The 26601-nt window shown below is 52.2% G+C and overlaps 1 protein-coding gene across 5 annotated transcripts; it reads right to left on the bottom strand.

Moving 5' to 3' along the window:
* Nucleotides 1-1149: 1149 nt before the first annotated feature.
* On the bottom strand, nucleotides 1150-26595 carry PSEN2 (presenilin 2). Of its 5 annotated transcripts, none has more exons than XM_034947957.1 (13): nucleotides 26458-26590; nucleotides 25702-25845; nucleotides 21556-21741; nucleotides 15172-15332; nucleotides 13395-13609; nucleotides 11604-11745; nucleotides 9120-9187; nucleotides 8229-8449; nucleotides 7143-7241; nucleotides 5915-5998; nucleotides 5434-5532; nucleotides 3147-3265; nucleotides 1150-1849 (listed from the first exon to the last, which is right to left on the bottom strand). In XM_034947957.1, exons 4-13 carry the CDS (start codon nucleotides 15310-15312, stop codon nucleotides 1694-1696), a joined length of 1344 nt encoding a protein of 447 aa, XP_034803848.1. In that variant the 5' UTR covers nucleotides 15313-15332; nucleotides 21556-21741; nucleotides 25702-25845; nucleotides 26458-26590; the 3' UTR covers nucleotides 1150-1693. The 5 variants fall into 5 exon arrangements, with proteins under 5 accessions (XP_034803848.1, XP_034803831.1, XP_054963352.1 ...); XM_034947940.1 differs by having other exon boundaries at nucleotides 5434-5535; XM_055107377.1 differs by lacking the exon at nucleotides 25702-25845 and having other exon boundaries at nucleotides 26458-26595.
* Nucleotides 26596-26601: the final 6 nt, after the last annotated feature.

Raw genomic sequence — 26601 nt, forward strand, 5'->3', positions numbered from 1 at the left:
AACACTGCCATAATTGCCAAATTGAATAAGCTTTTCAGTTTTTCCTTCCCCTTAACCTCTTGCGAGCTGTCACCATCAGGGACCATCCCTGTCTGCTTTACCCACTCCCTGCTGTGGCTTCCATGACGGCAATGCCCCCCATCCCAGGTCTCTGACCTGCACTACTAATCAGTGGGATTCCACCCGCCAGTGTTCGGCCTCCTCTGTCCTTCCTTCTTAGGGCACCACATTTTCCTCTGCCCTTCCTCAAACAGCCTGGGGGAAAGCAAGCTCCTGTCAAATGTCAAGATACACAATTCTCATTCCTCTCATAATAAAGATGCATTGTCCAGGCACTCATGTTATTCCTGGAACAGGGAGACAGGGCTACCAGTTTGAACCCCAGGGCACACTTGCGTCTTCTCAGCTGTCTGATATACCTAACACCTGCTTGATCTTGGCTCATTGCAGCCTCAGCCTCCTGGGCTTAAGTGATCCTCCCACCTCAGCCTCCAGAGTAGCTGAGACTACAGGGGCATGCCACCATGCTTGGCTAATTTTTAAAATTTTTTTTGTACAAAGTCTCACTATGTTGCCCCGGCTGGTCTCAAACTCCTGGGCTCAAGTGATCCTTCCGCCTCGACCTCCCGAAGTATTGGGATTACAGGTGTGAGCCACTGTGCTCAGGAAGAGGCACTTCTGAGATTCTCTTTGCAACCCATGATTGATGTACAGTGAAGGCAAAGCCAAACTGTCCACTCTCCCACCACAGTGCCCAGGGCCAAAGCCAGAGAAGGAAAGGAGAGTGGTTTCTGAGCTCAGGCCCTCACAGACTTCTACAGAGGGTGAACACTTGCTGAAGGAACCACTGGATGTTTTGGCAACCATCTGGCAGTGTCTGTGCCACCGTGCACAACTGAGTCCAGGGACCTGCTCAGCATCCACAGCCTTACAGCTCAGGGCTGGCAGATGTCAGGCCACCCTGCTCTCCTAACTCCTTGGCTTAGGAAACTTTCTAGTTAAAGAAATGTGTGCAGAGAGGCGAGATCATTAAAAGCTCCTTCAAACAGGGCAAACTGCCTCCATCCTGGGCTCACAGCACAAGTTATCCCAGGGGTGCCCAAGATGCAGGGAGAGGGGTCAACATTTACAATGAACCAAACTTCAAGATTCTAACAGGACTCATCTATTTATTGATATTACTATTAAGCCACTTCCCAGCAGTGTGACTGCCGTAACAAGAACAGGACTCAGTTTCTAAAGGCAATAAAATAACAAGGACATCATGGACAAAGCATTGGGAACACTCCTCGTAGGGAACTGGCTTTTCCTCTCCAGCCAGAGCACCCAGGTGCCAGGGGCCACTCCCAAGCACACGGTCCTGGTCCTGATCAGAGGCACATCTTTGCGCATCTCAGCCCTCATGCCGGATGCTCTTCTCCCCGCCCTAATCTGACCTTCTCAGTTCATCTGGATAAACCTGCTGTGCTTCCTGTCCGTGAAGCGAGGCGCTCCCCAAAGCGGGAGCCAAAGTCTGGTGATGAAACAGCTGGCACCAAAGAGCTGGTTCTGCTTCCTCCTCACCAAGTAAACACGTACTTTATTTTTTAAGGAAAGAAAAGTCTTAAAAATATATGGCACTAGAGTGTAAAACTATACAACTGCATCCAATGAAAATTCCCTGCAGCTTGCAGCCTGTGGCACACCATGTCCCTCAGATGTAGAGCTGATGGGAGGCCAGCGTGTCCATGAACGGCCGCACCAGGTTGTCCGTGGAGAAGTAAAAGATGAGCCCGAACGTGATGGAGATGGGGAGGGCGGGCAGCGCCTTCTTGAACACAGCAAGCAGCAGGAGGGTCAGACACAAGCCCTGCAGGACATGGAGGGGAGGGTAAGCGTGGTGATCCCTGGTGTGGACAGGAGCTGTGAGTCATGGTCTAGTCCCTGGGCGCGGGAGCTTGTTCGAGGACCAGTCGGATAACGGCGCTAGACACCCCATTATCTTCCCTGGTCCTGCAACAGCTCTTGAGGTGTTAAGGGCAGAAGTTCTCACCCCCATCAGATCACCCCACCTGTTAGTGAGTGAACCAGAAGGCAGGCCTCCTGACTCCTGGAGCAGTGCTGTGCCCCGAGGCCGTGCTGCCTCCCCTGTCTGGCTGGAGTGGTCACATGGGATGGTAAGATGCCCTCAGGGAACATGTATTTATATGAGAGCTAGGTGGGCTCAACTGAAATGGCAGTAAGGTTCTCAGCAGCTGGCACCAAGGGAATCAGAGCCACCAGGCAACCTGCCCCTGGGAAGCAGGTGTGGGGGCTGCCCATCCTCCCCTGACCCAGCTGACGCAGGCAGTGGTCCAGGTGAGCACAGGGAACCAGGGTGCCTTCTATATCTTTGGGGCCAGCAGGGCTCAGGTGAGGCAGTCTGGTGGTGGAGGAGCCTGGGTCCACCATCCCATCCCTGATATACTTGTGGGCAAAAAGAAAACCTTCTGGACACTGGAGCATCAACCTTAATCATGCCATGCCCAGGGTTTTCACTAAGGGGCAGACGCCAAGCGCACGGCTCAGACGCTCCTCCTCCTCTAACGTGACAGCGAAATCTCTGAGATGAAGTCACGGCAGGAGGTCTCCCCATTATGTGTATCTGGCCACGTTAACTGACTACAGGGCCTCCACATTTCACTGCTGTGGTTCACAGTAACGGGGCCACCCCTAGTGCCCCAGATTCAGACCCTGTGGTGTCTCAGTGGCATGGAGGAGGGGAAAACATGGTCCATACTAGCTTTGCGCCCATGGGCAAGGCCCTTAAGCAATTTTCTTTTCTGCAAATCTGATGTCATCACAACCACCTCGAGGGTATCATCACTGCGCAAAGCTGTCAGCTGGGTCCTCGGCCTGGAGGCTGTGTGCTCAGCCACGCTGGGGCTGGTACACTCCTCACCCTCCCCTGCACTGTCCTCCACAGGCTGGAGCCCACCTAGGGGCGAGCACACCACCTGTGAGCCTCGGTTTCAAGCTGACCCTTCCAGCCCCGCTCCCTGCTCTTGTCCCTCAGAGGGAAGAGAAGAAATGAAAAATCCCCAGGGATCCTGGGACCTGCCCCCACCACAATAAGGACCCTGGGGGCCCCCACCACGAGGCAGTTGGACGCATCCCCAGCCACTCACAATGAGGATGGCCACGAAGCAGGCCAGCGTGGTATTCCAGTCCCCACTGCCCGTGGCAGCCGCCTTGCCCACCAGCACACTGTAGAAGATGAAGTCCCCGAGGCCAAGCTTCACGCCCCCTGTGTGAGGAGAGACAGTAACCCGTACTGAAGAGGCGCGCACAGAATGGAAAAAGAAGAGAAACTCTGGCCCAGAAGGCCCAGCCGCTCTTGCCCAGCCCAGCCCAGCCCACCCCACCTGGCCTCTAGAAGCTATGATGTGGACTGGGGACATGGACAGCTGCCTCCCCAAATCAGTGGCCAGTGGGAAAGCAGGGGACACCTGTGGACTGGGTGACTTACAACCTTGGCAGAGAAAAGCGGGCAGTTCTGAAACTCAGGTAAAACCAGTGTTGGGCACTTAGAGAGTAAAGAAAACAACAAACAGAAATGCAAGGCCTTGGGCTGGGCACTGCTGTACAATTTAGTATGAAGTCTGAATCACAGATTTTTAGGGAATTTAATTTCAATACATTCAAAAGCACATATAACACCAAGACAGAGGTCCTCTGAAGACCCTTTCACCTTACAACAGGTAAATATAACTGGGAATTAGTCTACCCATTACTGATCAGGAAATTAGAGCTTCCAAAATGCTCTCGTTTGTTTTCTTAATGCAATGGTCCCTGACACTTGCTTATAGGATAACTTTGCTCACTGTAGGCAATAAAAATGGTTATGCAATAAACACAAACCATGGAGGCCCACCTCCCCTGCCCTTCCAGCCCTGCAGGTGTCCCTCCTGCTCCTGGCCCCAGCTGTCATCCTTCCCCCACCAGGTGTGATCCATCAGCATTACTTCTTCACTGTCTCTTCATTTGGCTGGTCCTGAGTTGCATCTCTTATAATAAAACTAATTTTGGCCGGGTGCTGTGGCTCAGACCTATAATCCCAGTACTTTGGAAGGCCAAGGCACGTGGATCACTTGAGCCCAGGAGTTCGAAACCAGCCCGGGCAACAAGTCGAAACCTTGTCTTTACTAAAAATATAAAAATGAGCCAGGTGTGGTAGCACGTGCCTTTAATCCCAGCTACTCAGGAGGCCAAGGTGGGAGGATCACTTGAGCCCAGGAAGTCAAGGTTGCAGTGAGCCACAATCGTGCTACTGCACTCCAGCCTGGGCAACAGAGCAAGACCCTGTCTCCAAAACCAAACGACAACAAAAAACAAACTGCAATTTTAAGTGTAGTGCTTTCCTGAGTTCTGTGAGTCATTCTAGCAAGTTATTGAACCTAAGGGGGTCATGGGAGCCCTAAATTTGCAGCCGGTCAGAAGCACAAGTGGCATCTAGACCCTCTAGAGCTTGTGGCTGGTGTCTGGAGGGAGGCCAGTCCTGTGGGCCCCGTGGGATCTGTGGTAACTCCTGGTCTGCAGCACACCAGTTGGCCTTGGAATAAATACCTCCCCCAAGCCTGCCTGGAGGGTGCACACCTGCTCCTCCTTCGAGACCCACTGCAGAGGGATCTTTCCCTAGCTTGCCCCTCCCGCGTCACTGGAGTCCTGTATGCCAGGCCATTGTCACCAGGCTGCTCCTGTAAGGCACCTCTCAAGGCAGGGGCTGTTACAACACTGCAGCATCTCCCTGCTCCAGGGTGCTGCCTGGCATGCTGCAGTGGGCTGGCATTGGGTATTAGGCAGGCACCGTGTACTGACGCCAGGATGAACTCCTATCTCAGCATGTCTCCAGGCCTGTCTGCAAGGCTCTCCCACACTTCTGCTCTCTGCATCCCGCCCCAGCTTCCTCTGATTCCTGAGTCTGTCTGTCAGGAAATGCTCCCCACCCTGTGCTCCTCTCCTCTAGTGACTGCTGTGACTCAACCTTCAGAGCTCAGCTCAGCAGTTACTTCCTCAGCTGACTTTCTCTCACCCCTGCCAACCAGGTCAAGAAGCCCCGTGGCATGCTCTCCTGCCGCCCCTCCCCCACCCCATGGCCCCCTTCATAGTCCTTGGCTTCCCAGTCTATGTGATTACTGCCCGTGTCTCCTTAGCCTGTGGGTCCCACCAGGGCTGGGCCTCACCCAGCACAGCACGGGCACATGGCCCATACTCACTACACGCCAGACAACTACATGGGGCCTGCTGAGAAGACCCCAGCGCTGCAGGCATCTTCTACTTTCACAGAGATGCCTCTGATGGGAAAAGGGGCCCCTCCCCTCATGCCCTCCTCCACCCAGGCCGCAGGGAGCCTCCGCCCTCTGTCTCCACTCCTGCCGTAGGCTGAAGCAGGCCGTGTGAATACGGGCACCTTACTTTCCTCCTCTTCCTCCAGCTCCTCCCCTGGGTAGCCAGTCAAGGGAGGCTCAAAGACTTCGGGGTATGAAGGCTCCCCAAAACTGTCATAGGAGTCTTCTTCTGGGTGTCCAGGGAGAAGATGTCCGTCATCACCGTGAGGAGGGGACAACAAGGGAGAGAAACAACAGCTGGTCAGAGTGTTACCAGGGAACAAAGCTCCAAGAAGGGGTCCCCCTGAGCACCAGCGCCTGACACCAGGGCTTCCCCCACTCCACCCACCCACGCCCAGCAGAACGATGCAACAGAGGCTGGCAGAGGACCGAGGGTCCAACACTTGCTGAATCTTCAAGCCGCATGTGTCCAGCTGGTTTTCAACGGACCTTTCCCTCTGCCCCTCCTGAACTCATGCCTCTCAGGGAAGCCAGGCCGAGCAGAGCTGGGTGCAGGTAGGGAGCTGCCCCCCAGTGATGAGAGGCTGTTAGCTCCCCAAGATACTCACCCATCTCTGGGTCGTAGGGGAGCTGGAGGGCACCCTGAGAGGAGGGGTCCAGCTTCGCCATGCCAACCGTCCACACCATGGCAGCTGGGGGAGGAGAAAAGGTTCACGTCTCAGGCGGTGCTAACAGTGGCTGCCTGCAGGGCCTGGGGGAGGTGGCCAGTCTGCATCCCAGAAAGCCTGCACAGGACCCTCCGTCCTGCAGGTATCTGCTCATGCTCCATTGTTAGGAGGCCGTTGTGGGAGGGGTCCAGAGTCACTCTCTCTTGCATTTGTCTATTCTGTTACTGTTTGTCTCCCCTCCTAAAGCATAAGAACCAGGTCTATCAGAGCCAAGACCTCACTGTTCACAGGTGAATCCCCAGAGCCCTGGGACACTCATGACAGTCCTGGCACTACCTTTCCATACATGGTCTCCGCTCATCCTCGGAATGCGCCTGGAATGTGCTTTCCCGTGGGGCCATGCCGCAGGCGATTCTCCTCTACGGGCTCGAATCCTCAACTGCATGAAGGTACCCAGAACTCTGTAGCTGTTCCATAAACTCTTTCCCAGGCCACCTTGCAGACGCCAGAGCTCCAGAAATTCAGGCTATTTAAGCCCCGCCATCAACAGACCGAGGGCATCACAATCACAGGGCTGTGAGCTCCATGAGGCCTGGGACCCTGTGGTCTTCTTTCCTGCTGGGTCCCCCAATGCCTAGCACAGTGCCTGCCACAAAATGGGGACTTGATGTGCCTTTGTTGACTGCATGTGTAAGTCCAAATCTCTACACATTGACCCCGAGGCCAGGGGCCATCCCGTGTGCCTTCCCTTCAGTTAGGATTAATGCCAATCAGCCACGCTGCTGTCAAGGAAGCCCAGAAGCTCCTTGCTCCCCGACCCCCTGCCCTGAAGAATCCCTCTCCAAAGTCCCTTCTCAAGAGCCTGGAGAGCTGAGGGGTGGCTGCGGGATCACAGGAATGCAACTTGCACTGCAGCATGCCGCTGGAGGATGGACTGGATGAAATCAGGGACTGCAGCACATCCCAGCAGATGCCTGCTTCCTGTCCTAACTTTCTAAGCTTCTTACTGTGTAATAACAAGATACTGCCCTCCCTGGCTTCTGAAAGTGGAGACCCTCCTGGGATCACCTAGTCAACTCTGAAAGCCACGGCCAGGAAGCAGGCCCCTGTCCCCCCACAGGCTGCCTGCTGACCCCGAGTCAGGCAGAGGCACGGGGGGACCACTCACATGAGTATATCAGGGCAGGGAATATGGGCTCATTTCTCTCCTGGGCAGTTTCTACCAGCATTCTCAGAGGCCCTTTGGGACACAGCACAGCCACGAGATCTAGGAAGACAGAGACATCCTTGTCAAGTTATCCCCAGGCAGCCCCCTGAAGAAGAGCCTGCCCTGTAGCACAGGAGCCCTGGGTGGAGCTCTCAGAGCATGCCTTGCCTCTGGGCTGGCATCCCAAATTCTCATTCTCCAGTCACAACTTAGAGCAGGCCCTGGTGTGAGCCAGAGTAGGGCCTCGCAGGCAACTGCAAGCATGGAGGAGCTGTGCACCCGAGACGCGGTGGCCAGGCTGGGGAGTCCCACTTCTCTGAGCCTCCAATTCTTTAACCTTAAAATGGAAGTAACAATACTGGCAATGATAATCATGCTAATATCAAATAGCAGCTAACATTTGGGGTTATGTATATGCATGGTGCCCAAAGGACTGTCTTGATGAACAAATCACTTACAGCGTGTCCAGTGCTTAACAGTGCACTTGCTCAATCAGCATATCAGTAATAATGGAAAATGAGGCTGGGTGTAGTGGCTCATGCCTGTAATCCCAGTACTTTGGGAGGCCGAGGCGGGCCAATCACAAGGTCAGGAGTTCGAGATCAGCCTGGCCAACATGGTGAAACCCCATCTCTACTAAAAATACAAAAATTAGCCCAGCGTGGTGGAACATGCCTGTAATCCTATCTACTCGGGAGGCTGAGGCAGGAGAATCACTTGAACCCGGGAGGCGGAGGTTGCAGTCAGCCAAGATGGCGCCACTACACTCCAGCCTGGGCGACAGAGCAAGACTCCATCTCAAAAAAAAAAAAAAAGTAAATGAGGAGCTCAGTGACTACCGCGTTTTATCTAGACCACCAGGAGTGTTCCAGAAATAGTGGAACCCCCTCTGTTTTACAAAGGCGACTCTCTCAGGAGGGATCCCACCCAGGCCTCTGCAGAAAGGGATGCAAACCCTTCAGCACCTGCCCTCCTTGTGCAGCACTGGGGACGATTTGGCCCTGGACATCGCCCCCACTGCCCCCACCAGCCTTGCTGCCCACCTACCATACACAGAGATGGCGCCCAGGATGACCCACGCGGACCACTCTGGGAGGTACTTGATGAACACTAGGGCCATGAGCGCACTGATCATGATGAGGTAGGCCTGCTGCAGCACCAGAGGGCCCTTCCAGTGGATGCACACCATGCCCACTGCCCCGAAGTTCCAGACAGTCAGCAAGAGGGTGGGGTAGTCCATGGCCACATTGTAGGTCTTGAGCACTTCCCTGCAGGACCAAGGTGGAGCCTGTGACTGGGACTCAGTGGAGGCATTACAGCCTAGCAGTTTACCACCATTCAGTCCCAACCTGGCCCTCTTTACTAACATTTCCTTCCCCAACCTTCACTGTCCTTACAATTTACCATTTGCAACATTTTCTAGAACAAGGTGGGGATGCTTGGAACAGATCACAGAAATGTGCATGGGCATGACCTGGAAGACCCTGTGCACATGGAAAGGTCCTTGGGAAGGTGTTTTTCTCTTGTCCTTCCAGTCTCTTTGGGCCCCTGAGTCAGGCTGATATCCCAAATCAAGGGGCAATAGAACAGATAATTTTTCCCACAAACCAGAAGTACCCAGGCCTAGCCTAAAAATCAGAATGTAAATTTTGGGGGGTTTCTATCCCCCTGGGGTTCACAGAGAGCCTTCTCCATGAAGGGTTCATTTTAAATCAGGAACGAGACAGAAACGTGTGGTCCACCATGCAGCCCCACTTCCACTCCCCTGTGTCAAGGCCATGAGAGAGGGCGACGGAGGCCTGGGTTCCCAAAACGGCTGGCACTGGGGAAGACTGGAGCTCGACGGTCATCTTTCCCCACCCAGGTCCTCATGCCCATGTCCACTTCTGCCACATGGAGAGGGGCTCCCAGGGACCCTGCTGCTCATCTGTCACTTACCCAAGGTAGATATAGGTGAAGAGGAACAGCAGCATCAGTGAAGACATGATCAACCAGCCATGGATGAACTAGACAACAGAAATTGCACGATCACAAGGTGTCCCCAAGCGCCACAAATTCTAAGGCCCCCAGGATCCTGGGACTGATACCCAAGCCTGAATGCTCTTCGTTAGGCTACTTCATGCCTATGCTGGAAGGGATCAGGTGGCCACCTTACAGATAAAGAGGGCACAGAAGTCCAAGGAGTTCCCCTCAGGTCATCCTGCAGCACATGCAGACAAGACTCCCTCAGGTCTGCCGGCATAGCCTTGCGGTCTCCCCCCATCTCTACTGGTTCACTTAGAAAGGTAATGCTGGGTGTCTCCTACTTGCCAGGCACTGTTCTAGGCTCTGGAACCAAGGCTAGCAAAGTCTCTGCCCACGGGCATTGTGTTCCAGTGTGAGGGGTGTTAGATGACATACAGACAAACATACAGTATATCAGCAGGTAATGATGAGGGCCATGGAGAAAATAATGTTAGCAGGATACAGTGATAGGAGACTCACTGAGGTGCTATTTTAGATAGAGTGGCCTCAACAGAGAACCTGGGAAGTCCCCTCCTACCCAAAGGTCTACAAACAGGTCCTCAGAAAGACCTGTTCCTCTTCTCCTGGCCAAGGATAGGAGAGTGAAGGACAAGAGGGGGCTGATCCTAACCCAGTCCCTTAGCTGGCCATCGGCGGGACAGTGACATCTCTTCCCACCAGCCTCACCCCTGAGGACCAACTCATCAGTCACCAGCTCAGCCCACTGGGACCTCAGCGTGGCCCTGGTCTACCTGGACTAAAAGCAGCCTCCACGGCGCTGCTGCACACACAGCCAAAAGGGGAAGGGGCTGCCTCTGGGACCTGCCAACTCTCTTCATCCCAGCCACCACCTGGCTGCCCGGGCCACCACCATCTGCCTATATTGTGGAACCTCCAAGGAAGCCCTACTAGACAGATGGCTGAGCCCCTCTTCACAGCCTCTGGGACTGGCCACCAGACACCTACTGCCCGCAGTGGGGCCAGCTCTTCACATCTGCCATGCAATTTCTAGCTTGACCCCAGTCAATCTGTATCCTCTGCTGCAAACCAGCAGCCCTCCACCCTGCTTCCCACCATCTGCCAACCTCCCAGCGGCAATGTTCAAACCCTGCCTCGTCACAGTTACACAGGTAATTGTTACTTATTTTATTATTATTTTTTTAGAGACAGGGTCTTACATTGCCCAGGCTAGACTTGAACTCCTGGGGTCAGGCGATCCTCCTGCCTCAGTCTCCCAAGTAGTTGGGACCACAGGTGTGCACCACAATGCCCAGCTGGTACTCATTACTTGTTGATAAGCTTCAGCTCAGGACACATCCTGCAGCCCCTCCCATGGCTTTCCCCTCTGCTGCCCCCGCTGGAAGGGGGCTCAGCTCCCTCCCTGCACTGTCCCTGTCCCATCCCTCTAGCCTGGGCACTCTGCACTTCTATCTACCTGCTCCATGGATGGCAGCCGCCTGAACAAAAAATGCTGTGAGGCACCTGTGTGTAAACAGTTTTAAAATAGGTAATGCCCAGGTTAATTTCCTTTCCAACGTTAGGGGTTCAACCCCTTACCTGGGAGAAAAGCCTGAAGCCACTGTCTAAAAGCTTATGGCATCTTTGGGGACAGGCAGTGCCCATGATTCTGGCCAGATGGGATCTGCCCTTCCACTACTCCCTGGGGCTACTCGGCAGCTATAGGCAGCTACAACCCAAAAGTCTCCCAGGGCTCAAGACCTCAGCATGGCCTCTGCACATCCTTGCCCGAAAAGGAAAAGGAAAACTAAAAATAAATCTTCAGGGGAAGTATCGGGGTGAGGGGAGCCTAAAATAGAACTTCAGAAAGAGAAGCAAAACAAAATTAACTTTGAAATATGAGAAATGATGCTTGGAACACTGCAATGAGGAACTCAAGTGGGATAATGTGTAAATTTAAAAGACAACAGGCTGGGTGCAATGGCTCACACATGTAACCCCAGAACTTTGGGAGGCCAAGGTGGGAGATCACTTGAGTCCAGGAGTTTGAGACCAGCCTGGGCAACACTGTGAGATCTAGCCTGCACAAAAAAAAATTTTTTAATTAGCCAGGTATGGTGGTGCACACCTGTATTCCTAGCTACTTGAGAGGCTGGGCGGGAGAACTTCTTGAGCCCAGGAGGTTGAGGCTGCAGTGAGTCATGATCGCACCACTGCACTCCAGCCTGGGCAATGGAGTGAGACCATGTTTCAAGAAAAAGAAAATAAATAAAAATAAAAGACAACAGTATTAGGTCATCCACGGTGGGAGACAGGATGGGGTGGGGAGGAGTACAAAAAATCTGGGTCTATTTTCCTCTGATTTGTGTTTTTTTAAAGGCGGCTGTTTCACGGGCCCTGCCGCCATGGTGTGGGGCAGACGGAGAGAGGGGTGGCTGGAGGGCAGGGCCAGGGCCTCACCTTGTAGCAGCGGTACTTGTAGAGCACCACCAAGAAGATGGTCATAACCACGATGACGCTGATCATGATGAGGGTGTTCAGCACGGAGTTGAGGAGGCGCTGGCCCACCGAGGCTGTGTCCTCAGTGAATGGCGTGTAGATGCTGAGGGAGAAGGCAAAGGGCTGATGCTCCCGGCCCTGCCTGCTCCTCGAGGCTCCCCACCTTGAGTGATTCTGGACCTGCTAGGGGAGGTGCCTGGGATGCCCATGCTGCCCACATGCTGCCCTGATGGAGTGTGGGCAGCATCCCCATGAGCAGTTCCTGCCCTCCAGCTCATTTCCTGGCACCCTGACCACAGACCTGTGGCTCTCAGCCTGCCAAATGGGCCCAGTGCAGCAGTGAGGACAAGGGCTAGATGACCTCCCCGCTGCTTTCCCCACCCTCACAGGGATTAAAGGCTCCCTAGGCACTTCTCTCACCCATCCAATTCTCATTCCCCCACCCACCCACACCTCTCCACCAGCTCCACCCAGCCCAGCACTCCTCCACCTGCTACTACCCGACCCCCACCCGCTGAAGCAACTGCTGTCCTTGCAGCTCATAAGCTCAGGAAGCAGACACAGGAAGCAATTCACTCAAACCTCACTCTTCCCAGCCTGGACTGCTGCAAACAAACCGCTGGCTGCATTCTCTCCATGCTTTCACCTGTTCTGCGCTGAATCCCCCCCACACTATAAGCTTTCTGAGGATGGGACTCTACTTCTTTTTTAATTTTTTAAAAAAATTTTGAGACAGGTTCTCACTCTGTTGCTGAGGCTGCAGTGCAGTGGCGCAATCATGGCTCACTGCAGCCTCGACTTCTTGGCTTAGGTGTTCTTCCACCTCAGTCTCCCAAGTAGCTGAGACTACAGGCATGTACCACCACACCTGGCTAATTTTTGCATTTTTTGTACAGACAGGGTCTCGCCACATTTCCCAGGCTGGTCTCAAACTCCTGGGCTCAAATAATCCTCTCACCTCAGTCTCCCAAAGTGCTGGGATTACAGGCATGAGACACCACACCTGGCCTTATTCCTTTCTTTAAAAGAAACAACAACAAAAAAAAAACCAACACACACAAAATGAAACAAAAGTCCCTAACTTTAAAAAAAAAAAAAGTTTACAGAAGGTGCTTAGCAGTGAGGACCACAGAAAGGGGAGGGGAAAGAAGTGGAGGAAGCTTCTCATTTTTCTACGCTGCTGCCTCTGCATGTATTTTACTAAAATAAACAAAAGGCTTTATAAGTCTTCCTCACAAGGCTGGAAGTGAGCTGAGAAATATCTGGTCCAACCACCTTGTTTCACATTCAGGGAAGCAGAGACTCAGAGAGGAAGTGATTTGTTTGTGGTCACACAGGGATCAGTGGCACAGCCATGCCCAGGATCTAGGACTAGGAACAGGGAGCCCAGTGCTTTGCAGCAAGAGCTTGCTTTCTGCGGCAGGATCCAGCTTGCCTGAGCACTCACGTGCAGCAGACACACTTCTAAGCCCTTCACTCGTATTAACTCACTTAATTCTCCCAGTAACTGCGTTATCAATGCATTATACGAACAAGGAAGCTGAGGCATAGGGATGTTAACAGCATGCCCAAGTAGGTCACAATCCAGGAGGCAGTGAGCCAGGCCATGAACCTGGGCGGTTCTTCATCCCTGCTCTTTACCGCTGCTGGTGTGGAGCTGCAGGTATAGTGACCAACACAGGCTGCTGCGCCCCCCACCCCCTGGCAACTCAGCCCTCACCCCACCCTGTTCCCCCCAGCCCCCCAACTCACAGCTGTCCATTCTTCTCTGTGTAGAAGCGCACAGACTTGATGGTGGCTACCACCACGATCATGCACAGAGTGACAGGCACAAACAGCATGATCACGTGCTTCGCCCCGTATTTGAGGGTCAGCTCTTCCTCCAGGCCTGGCGGCCGCCCGGGAACCCCACTACAGACGTAGCGGTCAGGGTCCTCCTCACCGTCCTCCTCGTTCTCCTGGCTTCTCTGTGGGAAACCAAATCGTGAGGGCCGCGGAATGTCCCCCACGGCAGCCTATCCATGAAAAGTTTGTGAGGACAAGAGTAGAGAAGCTGGATGAAGCACCATAAATGAAGGAAGGAAGGCTGCTATGGTCTGCAGGCCCAAGACTTAATGGTTAATGAATCAACTTAATGGTTAATGAATCAAAAGATCTTTCCCTTTCCTAATACAGGGACTCAGGAGGTCACTCAATTCTGTTCATGTGGCCATACTGATATGGGAGGAGACAGGCCAGGAGACAGATAAACATTTTTGGCTGACAAATCACTAGCTAGAGGAGTCAGTGCACAGGGACACTCTCTTTGAGTGTGACTAAGATACTGGGAATTTGCAGAGGAAGAAATTACTTTGAACTTTCTGCCCCACAGAATCAAGCATGTAAATTTGTAGCTCTGAACTAGAGAGGCTAAACAGGTGTTAAACATCTGAGAACACGCAGGCTCTGGGAAGGTGGGCAGGCACAAATGAGGAGGTAGCGAGGGAGGGCAGGACACCTGCCAGACACTGGCACAAACCGATCTGTAAGAATTTGTGTTTTGGAACTGTGGCAAGTCAAGGTCATGGGCTGCCTTGCTAATGAGGTGAACAGCTAAAGAAAAAGCCAAATGAAACAAAAACTGAAAATGACAGTTGCTTCAGTACCGGTTCTCTGCAGAGAGAGTCCCAATCTAGACGTTCAGCCAAGAAAGAAGACTATTCATGAACAGAAACTGAAACAACCAAAGTGTACAAAACTTCCCGGAGATAACAAACAAGAAAAGGCTGAGGAGTGGCAGAGCAGTGGCCTTAAGCTGGTGCGATTTCACTCAGAGCTTAGGGACGATGGTTCCGTTCTCAAGGAGAACACGGAGAAGTGAGCTCAAATTTCAGCAAGCAGGATTAAGACTGGCTGCAAGAAAACAGTCCACACAAAGACATTTTTTAATTCTATAATGGGCAAAACAGAGAACAGGATTCAGGCAAATTCAGATGTTCTGCCCTGATCGGGAGAGAAAGGACACAACTAAGTGGCTCTCCCAATGATATCCTACTCTTTCTAACGTTACAATCTCCTCCCCTGGCGGCTGGATGATCACAGTGAAGCCCAAATATCCCCAGCTCAAAAGTCAACCGTGTATCAGGCAGACTCCTCTCACACTTACCATGTCTGGCCATCTGCCAAAAAATGCTTCCCCTGCTACCATCCTAAGCTTCTGTGTTACCTGTCCTAGCACCCAGGCATCCAAACAAACTCTCCTATTACAGTGGAAACAGTGACCTGCATGAGAGAGGTAAACCCAAGGTGGCAGAGTGGACAGCGTCCTTCAGCCCACTGCCAAGTCCACCTCTGGCTGTGATTGCGCAGAGTCCTATGAAACCCTGCAGATGGAAGGTCCATCATGGCCAGCCACCCACCTTTTCGGCCAATCCTCATCATTACTTCCCTTCTCCCTCCCGCATCAGGGAATGAATGTCTGGTTTTCATCTGTAAGGTACAGTAGCCCCAGGGACCTGTTTGAAGGCCCCCAGCTGCTGGTGGGACCTACCCACTGGGCAGTGTTCTCTCCGTCCTCTGGGCCCTGCCTGCCCTCCTGGCAGGAGCGCGGCGTGGGGCTCTCGGCCGACATTAGGGAAGTCCGCTCATCACACACTTCTTCCTCGCTGTCAGAGGCCATGAATGTGAGCATAGCCCTGCCTCTGGAAGCACCTGGAAAAAGGAGCACAAGGACCTTGTTCCACTTTCCTGTGAGACAAAGGCAGTGGAGGACTCGGGGTGGCTGGAGGCGACCTGGAGACTTGGACACAAGTCCTGCCCCAAAAGCTTCCAAGAGATGCCTGTCAATCAAACGATTGCCATAAAACAAGAGGCCTTGAGAGCTACCATGGAGGCAGCAGCGGCCTTGCCTGGGGCTGGGCTGAGGTGACTCACATCCCGGGGGGCAAAACGCATAGCCACGAAAGTCAGGGCAGCTCCAAACTGTCAGTGTGCTCATTCATTTAATCAGCAAACATCTGTGGTGCATCTATTATGCACCAAAGATCATGCTGGGCTCTGGGGATAAAAAGATGAGTAAGAAACACCCTTGTCTTAAAACAAAACAAAACAAAAATCATCTAATGTGACAAATGATACAATCCAGGTGTTTGATGGTAGGTGCAGAAGCACAAAAGTGGAACCAAATCTCAGAGATCACAAATGTTTTCTAGAGAAGAGCCTATCTGATGGAGACTGGTTTTCCCAGGAGGAGGGAAGGGCAGAAGGCACAATGTTCCAGTGAGGGCCTCACACTGTGGGGTGAGCAGTGGAGATGATCAGGGTCTCAGGCACCATGTTAAGGAGACACACATCACCCTGAGGACAATCTTGACAGACAAGATCTGAACCAGGTTTATAAAAGTCAGTCTGGCCACTGACCAGAGAGGGAAAGTGACCCCCAGAGACAACTGTGGCAGGTGAGGAGAGCTGAGGACAGCAGCAGGATGGATGCAAGTGAGGGCAGAGTCCAGAAGGGGTCAAGAGGTCAAGGGCAGGACCTGACACAGGAGAGAAAACACAGTCTAGAATGGCAGCCAGGTGGGGACTAAGACAGGGAAGACCGGAGAAGAGAGTCTCGGGAAAGACCATGAATTTCACCCTTTGAGTGTCTATGGGATAAAATGGGGAAGCTGTCTAGGAGGTGTCTGAGGACCAGGTCTCCTGAGGTTAGAAGTGGAGACCTAAGCCATGAGAGCAGACGTGTGGGGTGGGGAAGTGCCACTGAGGGCGGGACCCAGGGCAAGGCCAAGGGGACAGGAGGGAAGCCTGCCCCCTAAAACAGTGCCAAGTGGGGTTTCACACAGTAGTACCAAGTGGGGGACCCAGTGTACCAAAATCTACACATGCAGGTTTCTGGGCTGGGAAGAACTTCAAACAATGCCTGGCAAATCTGACAGTCCCTGCCAACATCTCAGACGGGGACAGAGGCTGAGTTATCGCTGTCCAGAGACCCTCAGGGCTGAGCTTCACACCCTGGGCAGGGATAGCAGGTGTGCGCTCTGCTGAAAGTTCGTCTCCAAGTTAGTCACCCCACAATATATGTGATTTTTTAAATTTTTATTTCTAGAGACAGGGTCTCACTGGTCACTTATGCTGGAGTACAGTGGTGCAATCATAGCTCACTGCAGCCTTGAACTCCTGGGTTCAAGCAATTCTCCCACCTCAGCCTCCTCAGTAGCTAGGGCTGCAGATGCACGCCACCATACTAGGCTAATTTTTAAAATATTTTGTAGAAATGAGGGTCTCACGTTGTTGCCCAAGCTAGTCTCAAACTCCTGGCCTCAAGTGATCCTCCTGCCTCAGCCTCCCAAAGCACTGGTATTACAGAGTGTGAACCACTACACTCAGCTATATGTGGTTTTTAAACAAAGCAGGCAGGTTCCTTCCACCAAGTCAGCCAATTTCAATCCCCTTAACAAGACCTGTGGCTGCCCTTCTTTCTGAAGACAGCAACCCTGGCTGTGGCCTGGATTATTCCCACAGGGACTTTAACTTCATCCCCAAATAAGAGGCACAGGCAGAGCCTGCCTCTGCTCACCTCCATTGCAGGGATTTCAACATGAACAAACTCCCCAGCCTGCAGCACCTTCTGTTTAGGATAGATGAGACAAGTACAGGAGTAACAACAGCAGGAAGCAAAGCCAGCTAAAAGCCAGGAGGGTAGTGACAAGGACACCCGACAGGAGGGGACACAGTCTATCAGTTGTCAGGAGTAGATGCCTCAGGTCACAAGAAGTAAGAGGGACGTGAAGCTGCAAAGGTTAGGAATATTTCACCAGGCAGAGTTTGGAGGAGGGGGCTCATTCTGGAAAGAGGTAACCACTTAAGTAAACATATGAGTTGGGAACATAACATAACCTATCCTGATAATATCGAGCAATTGGATGTGGCTCAAGTGTGGGGACCTGGTAGGATGGGCCATCCCAGGGAGGAGTTTGGTGCCTGATGGAGGAGTAAGAGCTTAATGCAGCAGAGGAGAGCCCCCAAAGCTTTCTGACCAGGAGGAAGATGTGAACTGAAGTGAACTTTACAAAAGCAGCCTTTGCAAAAGAGGTGTGGGCCCTCCTTCCTCTTCACTCAGAGTGCCCTCAGACTAGGCCCCAGGGCCACAGGGAAGTTCTGGGAACCAGCAAAATCCATACAAATAGAGCACAGCTTCACATCCCCCAAAGAGCTGCAGGACCTTGGAAAGTTCTTGGCTTTAGTTCCTTCATCATCTATGGAAATGAGAGAAATTATCAGGTGGAAATGCAGGAGAAGGGCCGGGTATGGTGGCTCGGCTCACGCCTGTAATCCCAACAGTTTGGGAGGCTGAGGCAGACGGATCGCTTGAGCCCAGGAGTTCAAGACCAGCCTGGGTAACATGGCAAAACCCCATCTCTACAAAAATAAATAAATAAATAAAGGAAATTGAAGAGAAAAAACTGTAAGGTCCTCCTCTGGCTCAGCCTCACTAGATAAATCCTAAACAGACTCCTGCCTGGACCCAGGGTTTCCCTCACTATCCACTCTGGCAATGGGGAATTCACTCTTACTCAAAGAGGGGCACCACAACAAAGAGTTGCTGCATTTTCTCAAGCTAAATCATAATATTCCATCTGCAGCAGTGTGCTGGATGAGATACGAGGCTGTACAGGTGGCTCTTTTAATACCTCCTTTTCTAGCATGACAGTTTTGTTTTGGGTGTGAATGAACAGGGAAGCTACGATCTCCTCCCTCTGTTCTTCCCATGCCTCTTAAGCTCCTGTGATTTATCTCTGCTATGACTGGAGGAGCAGTTCTGGGAGTCCCTGTACCTAAAAAGCCACAGGCTGCAGCCTCCAGTGACAGAGGGCAGGCTCACCCTTCAGACCCACAACAGCTGGAGCATTCAGAGGATGTTGTGTTTCTTAGGCTCCCAAATAGCAATGCACAACAAAAATGGATAAGCAGAGAGCAAAGGTGCCTATTTAAAGGAGAAAGGGAGCTGATGGGTGGGTGAAGATGGAGAAGCAGGGGACCCAGGATCAAGTAGAATCAGTTCCTTACAATTCCCACGTCTCCATTCAGTTGCCAACCACTAATAAGACACTCCCTGGGGCTGGGTGCGGTGCTCATGCCTGTCTGAGGTGGGCAGATCACCTGAGGTCAGGAGTTCAAGACCAGCCTAGCCAACATGGGGAAACCCCGTCTCTAATAAAAATACAAAAATTAGCTGGACATGGTGGCAGGCACCTGTAATCCCAGCTACTCAGAAGGCTGTAGCAAGATAATCACTTGAACCCAGGAGGCGGAGGCTGCAGTGAGCTGAGATCGCACCACTGCACTTCAGCCTGGGCGACAGAGTGAGACTCTGTCTCAAAAAAAAAAGAAAGAAAAAGAAAAAGAAAAAAAAAGACAATCCCTGGAAAGCAGTTCTGTGAGCAGAGGTTCCCTGACATCTGTGATAGTTGTGCTGGGGAGGGTAGGGTTAAAGGACCATACCCTTTCCATGTGACACTGCGCTAGACAGTGACCTGGTCTAGACAGTGACCTGGTGACCACTGTCGTCATCATCCACACTCGCTGACTGCCTGCCCTGTGCCCAGGCCCGGTCTCATCAAGACCTGACATGTCTTCAGGAAGAAACAAGGAAAAACTACAAAACATGCTTTCTAACCCACAAACGTCATTCATACATGCGGCCTCCTCACCAGAAAACAAGTGTTCCCTTGAGCAGGCTGCTTCCCTCATTCCACTTTCAAAAATTCCTCCAAGGCCTCCCCTGAAGCTGTGCCCACAACAACGAGGACCAAGACTTCAAGAAAGCAGGGAAGGAGAGAGCTGTCATTAAGGAATAATCAGGGAAGAGCTAGTCTCAGCTGTCACAGCAAGGGCACCCTCTAATCACAACCCTCCTAGCCTGGTGGGGTGGGGGTGACAGGTGGGAGGCACCAACTTAGGAAATGCTGAATCCCTTAGGATCACTGTTTCTCAAAGGTGGCCCAGGCCACTGGGGGCTGGTGGAGATGGACCAGCACCTGCTGAGCCCTTAGCCGGCACTAAACATCATGATCCTGGAGCAAGGTGCTACTATTCTTCCCCATGGTACTGATGAGGAAACAGAGGCTAAAAAGTAATTAGCTCAAGGTTACCCTTGGACCTAGGTAGTCTGTGTCTGGACTCTTCACCACTCTGCTAGGCTGCTTATTAAAAATGCAGATCTCCAAGCTCCATCCTCACCCAGTGTCAGGGATCCACATTCGGGATGGTTGGTCCCCGGGTGATTCTCAGCCAGTGTCAGACTTTTCCTGGCACTGTCTCTGCTTTATAATCACCCGAACAGGCTGGGGCCCTTTCTCAGCAAGGTGAGTGTCCCTCACCCACCCACCTTCACCCTCTCACTGCTTGGCACTACTTGATAGCCACATGAGAGAGTGAGACAATGAACACTTTCTCCTGAATACCTAGAGTCTGGTCAGAGAGCAACTAGGGAGGAAGAGGCGTGGAAAAATCTCAGACCAGCAGAGCGGCATGGGGAGAAGAGAGCTCTTGGGCTGAAAAAGGCCCAAAACAATGCCCACTGCGGAGGAGAGTGTGGAAAAACTGGGTCTCAGTCACTACCTGGACAAACTGCACTGGCCTTAACTGAAAGGAGTAAGAATCAACACTTTAAACACTGCATACCTTTCGATCCTGAAATGCTACTTCATGGAGACTGTGACAGGACCACCAAAAATCTTATTTCAAACATTTAAAAATCTGAACAATGACACGCTGTTAAATTTAACAGAACATAAAACTTTACGAACCTAATCATCTGAATGTCCTTATAAAATGTATGTATATAAAGGACCGGAAATATTACAAAACATTAAAGGTGATTATCTTTGCATGGTAGAACCAAGAGTGGTTTTTATTTTCTTTATATTTTTCTGCATTTCTCTAAGTCGCCATAATAAACACAGACTGTATCTGTAGGGTTTATTTTAGGCTATTAATTCTTTAAAGGAAAATAACGAGCATCAACATTTAGACAGATTTTCCTCTACATCTGCCCCTCCCAGATCCCCTCTCATTGGCCAGGAGGAGCAGATGGGACTCAAAAGCTGTGACTTTTTTCATTTGTCCCTCAGCCCCTCTGATTTACCTAGCTCCTGAAGGAAAACAGAGCATCTGGGATGGACTTCTGATTCCCTCTGAATTCCTAAGGGCCTGCTTTGCAAGCCACCTAAGTCTGCTCTGAAGCCTGCTGGTGCTCTGAAATCCTTGGAGGGAAAAATCACCACCCAAACGTGTGCAGATAAACAACACTGCTAGATGTTTGTCCACATTAGAGTGCCGGTGACGCGATGAACTCTCCCCGGAGGCTGACTCACGGGCAGGTGGGGGTGGGGCTGGGTGATGTCAAGTCCCATCAGCCACACAGCAACCAGCTTTCCCCGTCTCCCACCCCCTGCATCCCATTCTCTAGAGAAGTGGCAGGAAAATGCAGAGAGGCAGAAGGAAGTGTCCAGCATAGACTACGTTCTGGAAAGCCTTCCAACAAGGAAGTGCTGAGGCTGATAGCTGCTTTGGATTAGGATGCAAAATCAAACATCCAAAGAAGCCACTGCACATTCCCATTAATCAGCTGAATGGGATCAAACTGCTGAATTAGCCAAACCAAGGGAGTCTGACCTAGAGAATCTCCCCAGCCGTGCTTGTGTCAGCAGTTCCTGCAATCATTATGGAAACCCAATGACCCAATTTCCTCGACCTTCTTTTCATTACAGAGAAATGTAAAGGCTTTGGCCTTAACATTTAAGGCCAATGGAACTAGGTAAGAAACAGATTTCAAAATGCCACAGCAAACCCCCATGGAAATCTGCCTCCACGGAGAAAATCCTAATGGAAAAAGCCGGTTCAAAAGCAGGTTGGGAGTCACTGCACTTACCACGAACACTTGGGGCCGCAGAAAGGTCTGAATCCCGGACACTTGGTTTCTTCTTCTCAGCAGGCTAAATGAATGATGCTCCCTGGCTTTCAAAGAGGGCAGCGCTGGTTTTTAACACGTCACTTTCTATGGTCACACAGCTCCCTCACATCACTCTCCTGACGTCTGAGAAGTCCCACGTCCTCGCTTAAAATAAGGAAGAGTTTGCTAAGGTCAGGTGATACCCAGACAATTGCCCACAGCTTCCCTGCTCACCTTCCTCCCCCTGGCCCTGGGTACCCGACTATGTATTTGGTCCAGCTGACCATCCATCTCAGCTCATATAGTAACACATACCACTTGGGGATGGTTCTCCCTGGCCTAAGCCAGAGCTGGGGCCTGAGTCTCAAAGGGAAGTGAGGTACTGCCCTACCACCCTCCCGGACCACAGGCCCCAGGGGCCCCCTGATGGAGCCTCCTGAATTTTGGGCCAGGCTCTAGACTTACCTCTAACAGCCCTGTCCCACTCAGAAGTGCCTGGGGCCCAGGCAGAGTTCTCTCATTTCCTGAAGCAGCCAGGGAAAAGGGTGGTTTGTGGGGAAGTGGGAGAGGGAGCCCTTAGCACGCCCCTCTGGAGTAGGCTCCAGAAACACATTTATTTTTAAACAAGCAGCAGCAAGTCAGTGGTCAAAAGCAGAGGCTTTGGAGACTGACAGGGTTCAGATCGCCTGCCTATGTGATTTGAACCACATACTCCCTGGCCAAGAGGCCTCAGACAGTCTAATCTGACACAGCTCATTTCCTCTGCTGTAAAAAGCAGAACAGGCATACCTTGCAAGATTATCGTAAAACCTAGAGATAACCTGTAAAGTGTCCAGCACACAGTAGATGTTCAATAAGTGGTAGTTATAAAGAAGATGAAATGGAGGAGGGACACAGTGAGAGAGGACACGGTAGCCTATGGATGTGCCTCTTGGAAAGTTACGGATCTGCTGAACCACCAGACACATGAACTGGCTTCAAAGGCCAGGCCCCAGAGATCAAGTTTCCATTCCCGGCCCAGCCCCAGGCACTATGGCCACGTAAACATATTATCAAATGAAAGGACATATCCATAGGACAATGTCAGAGCTGGCAAGGACCTTAAAGGCCATCAACGCCACCTAGTCAGCTCCCTGTATTATAATTAAGGACAACTGAAGCCTAGAGGGGCAAAAGTAATCAGTTAATGTCCCATGGCCAAAAGCCACAGTTACAACTCAAGTCTCCAAACTGCCCATCAAGGAGCTCTTCTCAGCCCAGTCAGCACTTGTGAGGGTCACGTACCCAGTGGCCAGGGTTTGGTCACACAGGCAGGCCCACCACACACTACACAGGCTTTCTGGGAGCACACTCACAAGGCACATGCCTTCACCACGGGCAGGTATGTGTCAAGAAATGCTCCCTAATCACTCACTCACCAGCTCATCTGTCACCTCAAAACTCTCAAGTCTCTCTCCTGCCCCCAGGGCTCACTCTGCTCTCCCTCTGCTACTTGCCCAGGTAGGTTTGGCTCCATGGTGGGGAGTGCCCACATATGGGCATGGGGAGGACAGAGGGCACTACTTCTCTCGGGCAAAAGGGAGGGTGGGAAAGTGTCCTGCTGTGGGACTGGTAGGATAAATAATTCAAATGCTCTACACACCCATCAAATCTGCTTTTCCATGAGTACTCAATAAAAGGAAAATTCTGAAGGCATAACAGAAAAAATAGGATACACAAACTTCACCTACGGTTCCCTCCCTCTATTGTTTTAATAGATAAATATGCATATGTGAACAGTGTGGAAGGAAATGCATGTTAAGAGTGGTTATCTCAGCCCGGCGCAATGGCTTATGCTTGTAATACCAGCACTTTGGGAGGCCAAGGTTGGCGGATCACCTGAGGTCAGGAGTTTGAGACCAGCCTGGCCAACATGGTGAAACCCCGCCTCTAATAAAAATACAAAAATTAGCTGGGAGTGGTGGCAGGCACCTGTAATCCCAGCTACCCAGGAGGCTGAGGCAGGAGAGTCGCTGGAACCCGGCAAGCAGAGGTTGCAGTGAGCTGAGATCATACCATCGCACTCCAGCCTGGGCAACAAGAGTGAAACTCCATCTCAAAAAAAAAATTTTTTCCCGAATTTTCTAGAATAAACATGAATTACTTTTATTTTAAAAAGAGTCCCAGTAAGTTTCTGGTTAAGGTATAGCAGAATGGTGGACACCCTTTGAATTGTTCTTCCCGTTCTAGAATTTTCACAAAGATGAACAAGCAGCCCATTCTCCCACTCAGTGAAGAGGCTCTCAAGAAATGATCTCCCTCACTGACATCTGATCTTTCCTGAGGACTGATGTGAAACCATTTTTTTTTTTTGAGATGGAGTTTTGCTCTTGTTGCCCAGGCTGGAGTGCCATGGCCCGATCTCGGCTCACCGCAACCTCCGCCTCCTGGGTTCAAGCGATTCTCCTGCCTCAGCCTCCTGAGTAGCTGGGATTACAGGCATGTGCCACCACGCCTGGCTAATTTTGTATTTTTAGTAAAGATGGGGTTTCTCCATGTTGGTCAGGCTGGTCTCGAACTTCTGACCTCAGGTGATCCACCCACCTCGGCCTCCCAAAGTGCTGGGATTACAGACGTGAGCCACAGCACCCAGCCTGAAATCATTCTTTTCTCCAGACATTAACATGATGGTCATCCCATCTCCAGGATTGGAGCCCAGTGGAAAATGTTCCTCTCGGGGCCTCTCAGCCTCACCCCCGCCTTTCCGCAGCTGTGGCAGCTGGGAATAGAACAGGTGGGAATACTTGCAGAAATACTTGCTGTCTTATCAGTCCCCAACTAAACAGTGTCCGAAAGTCAAAGCAACAGCTGAAAACCCGCCAGAGATGTTTTCATTAGACACACTGCATGTGACCTACACACACTGCTTTGGTTTCTTTAAAAAAATTTTGTTTGTTTGTCAGGAAGTTGCTCATGGGGACTCCACAAAACTTTCCCAGCAGTAGTGGAGAGACACGGGTAGGAGTTGAATACAGGAACCTCCTGCGCAAAAACTCAAGAGATAAAGACAGTGTAGCCAGCTATGTTCAAATCCTGGTGCTTAAAGCACTGAAGCCACATAACTGGACTAGCTGCTTAACTCCCTGAACTTGTTTCCTCTTCCGTAAAAAGGTAATAATAAACTATTTCAGTGTCATTGAAATTCTTAAGATCTTAAATTCTAATATTCTGTACAAGATGGCTTTTTATTATGACCAACTCATAAGCGAGATATATGTCATTATTAACATCGATAACAGAGAAAGGCCAAAGTAGGCAAGAGGCAAACCCCCCTTGGGGCGACGGTGAGCAGCTACGGAGGGGAGACAGGTGTGACATTATGCACCACAGCTCCAGGCACCCCAGCAGCAGCCCCTAGCCCTTGCTCCTCCTCCTCCTTGCTGCTCTTTCAAATAGACAGGAACAAGCCACTCACTCCCCACATGTGAACATGCTGGACTCAAGACTTGGCACATGGGCACTTCAACACCAAAGGGTACAGAGTTTTCCCCAAAAACCTGATACATCCATCCCACTTCAAAGCAACATGCCCCCAAGCCCTCACTCCAGTCTCTGCCCTGGAACCCAAGGCTCAACGTGGGCGTCCTGAGGACGCAGCTCTGAGCTGGGGCCAAGAACCAGGCCCCTTCTGCACCTGCGCCAGTCACCGCCTGCCCACAACCACATTCAGGAGAGAAGAACCTGAGGCTCACACACCTGAAGCAGCTTATCCCGAGACTCCAATTACCGCCAAAGGTCTTGGCTGAAGGCCTTGGAGGCTCAGGTGTCTGCAGAATTGGCTACAGAGGCATCAGAGGCTTCCTTACTGGAAGCTGGGGTCGGTCCTAATCAAGTTACTTCGTAGACAGCCTTGGCAACCCCAGGCTGTCGCTTCTGAGTTAAGTTAGTCTACAATCGTCTCTATGGAATGCTCTCAGGTTCTCCATTTGTAAATAGGGATGCAGTTACTTCACTCAACACCGTTCATACCTTTCAAAGGGAATACTTATTAAGGCAATAAACAGGGGTGAGGTCTGCTCGGAGGGATGGACAGCAGATCTAGAAGCCAGGACACTGGGGTCGAAGCCTGGCTCTGCTATATCCTACCTGGGCGACCTTGGGAAAAGTCACTTTAGCTCTGTGGCCTCAGTTTCTTCATTAGTAAAATTCGGAGGGGGGGACTAGCTTCTGTCTCAGGTTCCTTCAGCTCCAAAAGCTTGCTTCTGGCTGTCTCCTCACTGCTGGAAATGCCTGATAAAACAGCCAAACACCGCTGCTAACAGAAACCGGCTCTAGGCTTCAGACTGCGGCCCTGCCCCTCACGTGCGGGCAGAGCCCCCGCGCGCCTCCTTCCCGGGGAAAGCATGCCCAGGACCGGGTGCTGGAGGCCGAATGGACTCGGCGCAACGGAGGTCTCCGGCGAGAAAGAGGAAGAACAAAACGCCCCCGCCTGCTACACGCCTCAGAGACCCACGTGCACCGCTCCTTTAAATGCACCGGCCCTTTAACAGCTCGCGCCGCGCCCACCCCCAGCCGGGGCTCGGCGGCAGGCGGGCGCAGGGAAGTGGGGACGCAGTGAGGCCGAAGGCCTGAGGGCCGCTCCCCGCGATCCTTCCACGACCCAGTTCCGGGCCGGCCCAGCCGCCGCCTGCCGGGCACTCTCCTCTCTCCGCCCCCGCGCTGGCCGCAGAGGCCAGGAGCGCTGCGCACGCAGGGGCCGCAGACCCGCAGCCGGGGAAGGGACCGTGGCCAGAGGCGTGCGGAGGGCAGGGCCGGGCCCTCAGGGCGCAGCCCCACCCCGGGCCCTCAGCGCCACAGGCGACAGGGCCCTGGCCTGGGCACCCCCCGGCACCGCCCGCTCACCTGCTCCGCCGCCGCGCTCCAGCGGAGTTTACGCAGCTGGCTGAGCGCCCGGCCGGACCCGGCGCCGGCCCAGGCCCCGCCCCACGCCCGCCCAGGCCACGCCCGGTGGGCGACGCCGCGTTCCCTCGTCCACTGGGGCCCCAC

Source organism: Pan paniscus, chromosome 1 (assembly GCF_029289425.2).
Source record: "Pan paniscus chromosome 1, NHGRI_mPanPan1-v2.0_pri, whole genome shotgun sequence".
Classification (NCBI taxonomy): domain Eukaryota; kingdom Metazoa; phylum Chordata; class Mammalia; order Primates; family Hominidae; genus Pan; species Pan paniscus.

Excerpts from the sequence above, each read along its gene's own strand:
- PSEN2 (XM_034947953.1), bottom strand. The coding sequence starts at position 15,312 with ATGCTCACATTCATGGCCTCTGACAGCGAGGAAGAAGTGTGTGATGAG. Across the intron at positions 5,536-5,914 it reads CCCCTACGACCCAGAGATGG|AAGAAGACTCCTATGACAGT; the intron begins GTGAGTATCTTG and ends CTGGACACCCAG. Across the intron at positions 1,850-3,146 it reads GCTTCGTGGCCATCCTCATT|GGCTTGTGTCTGACCCTCCT; the intron begins GTGAGTGGCTGG and ends CATGTCCTGCAG.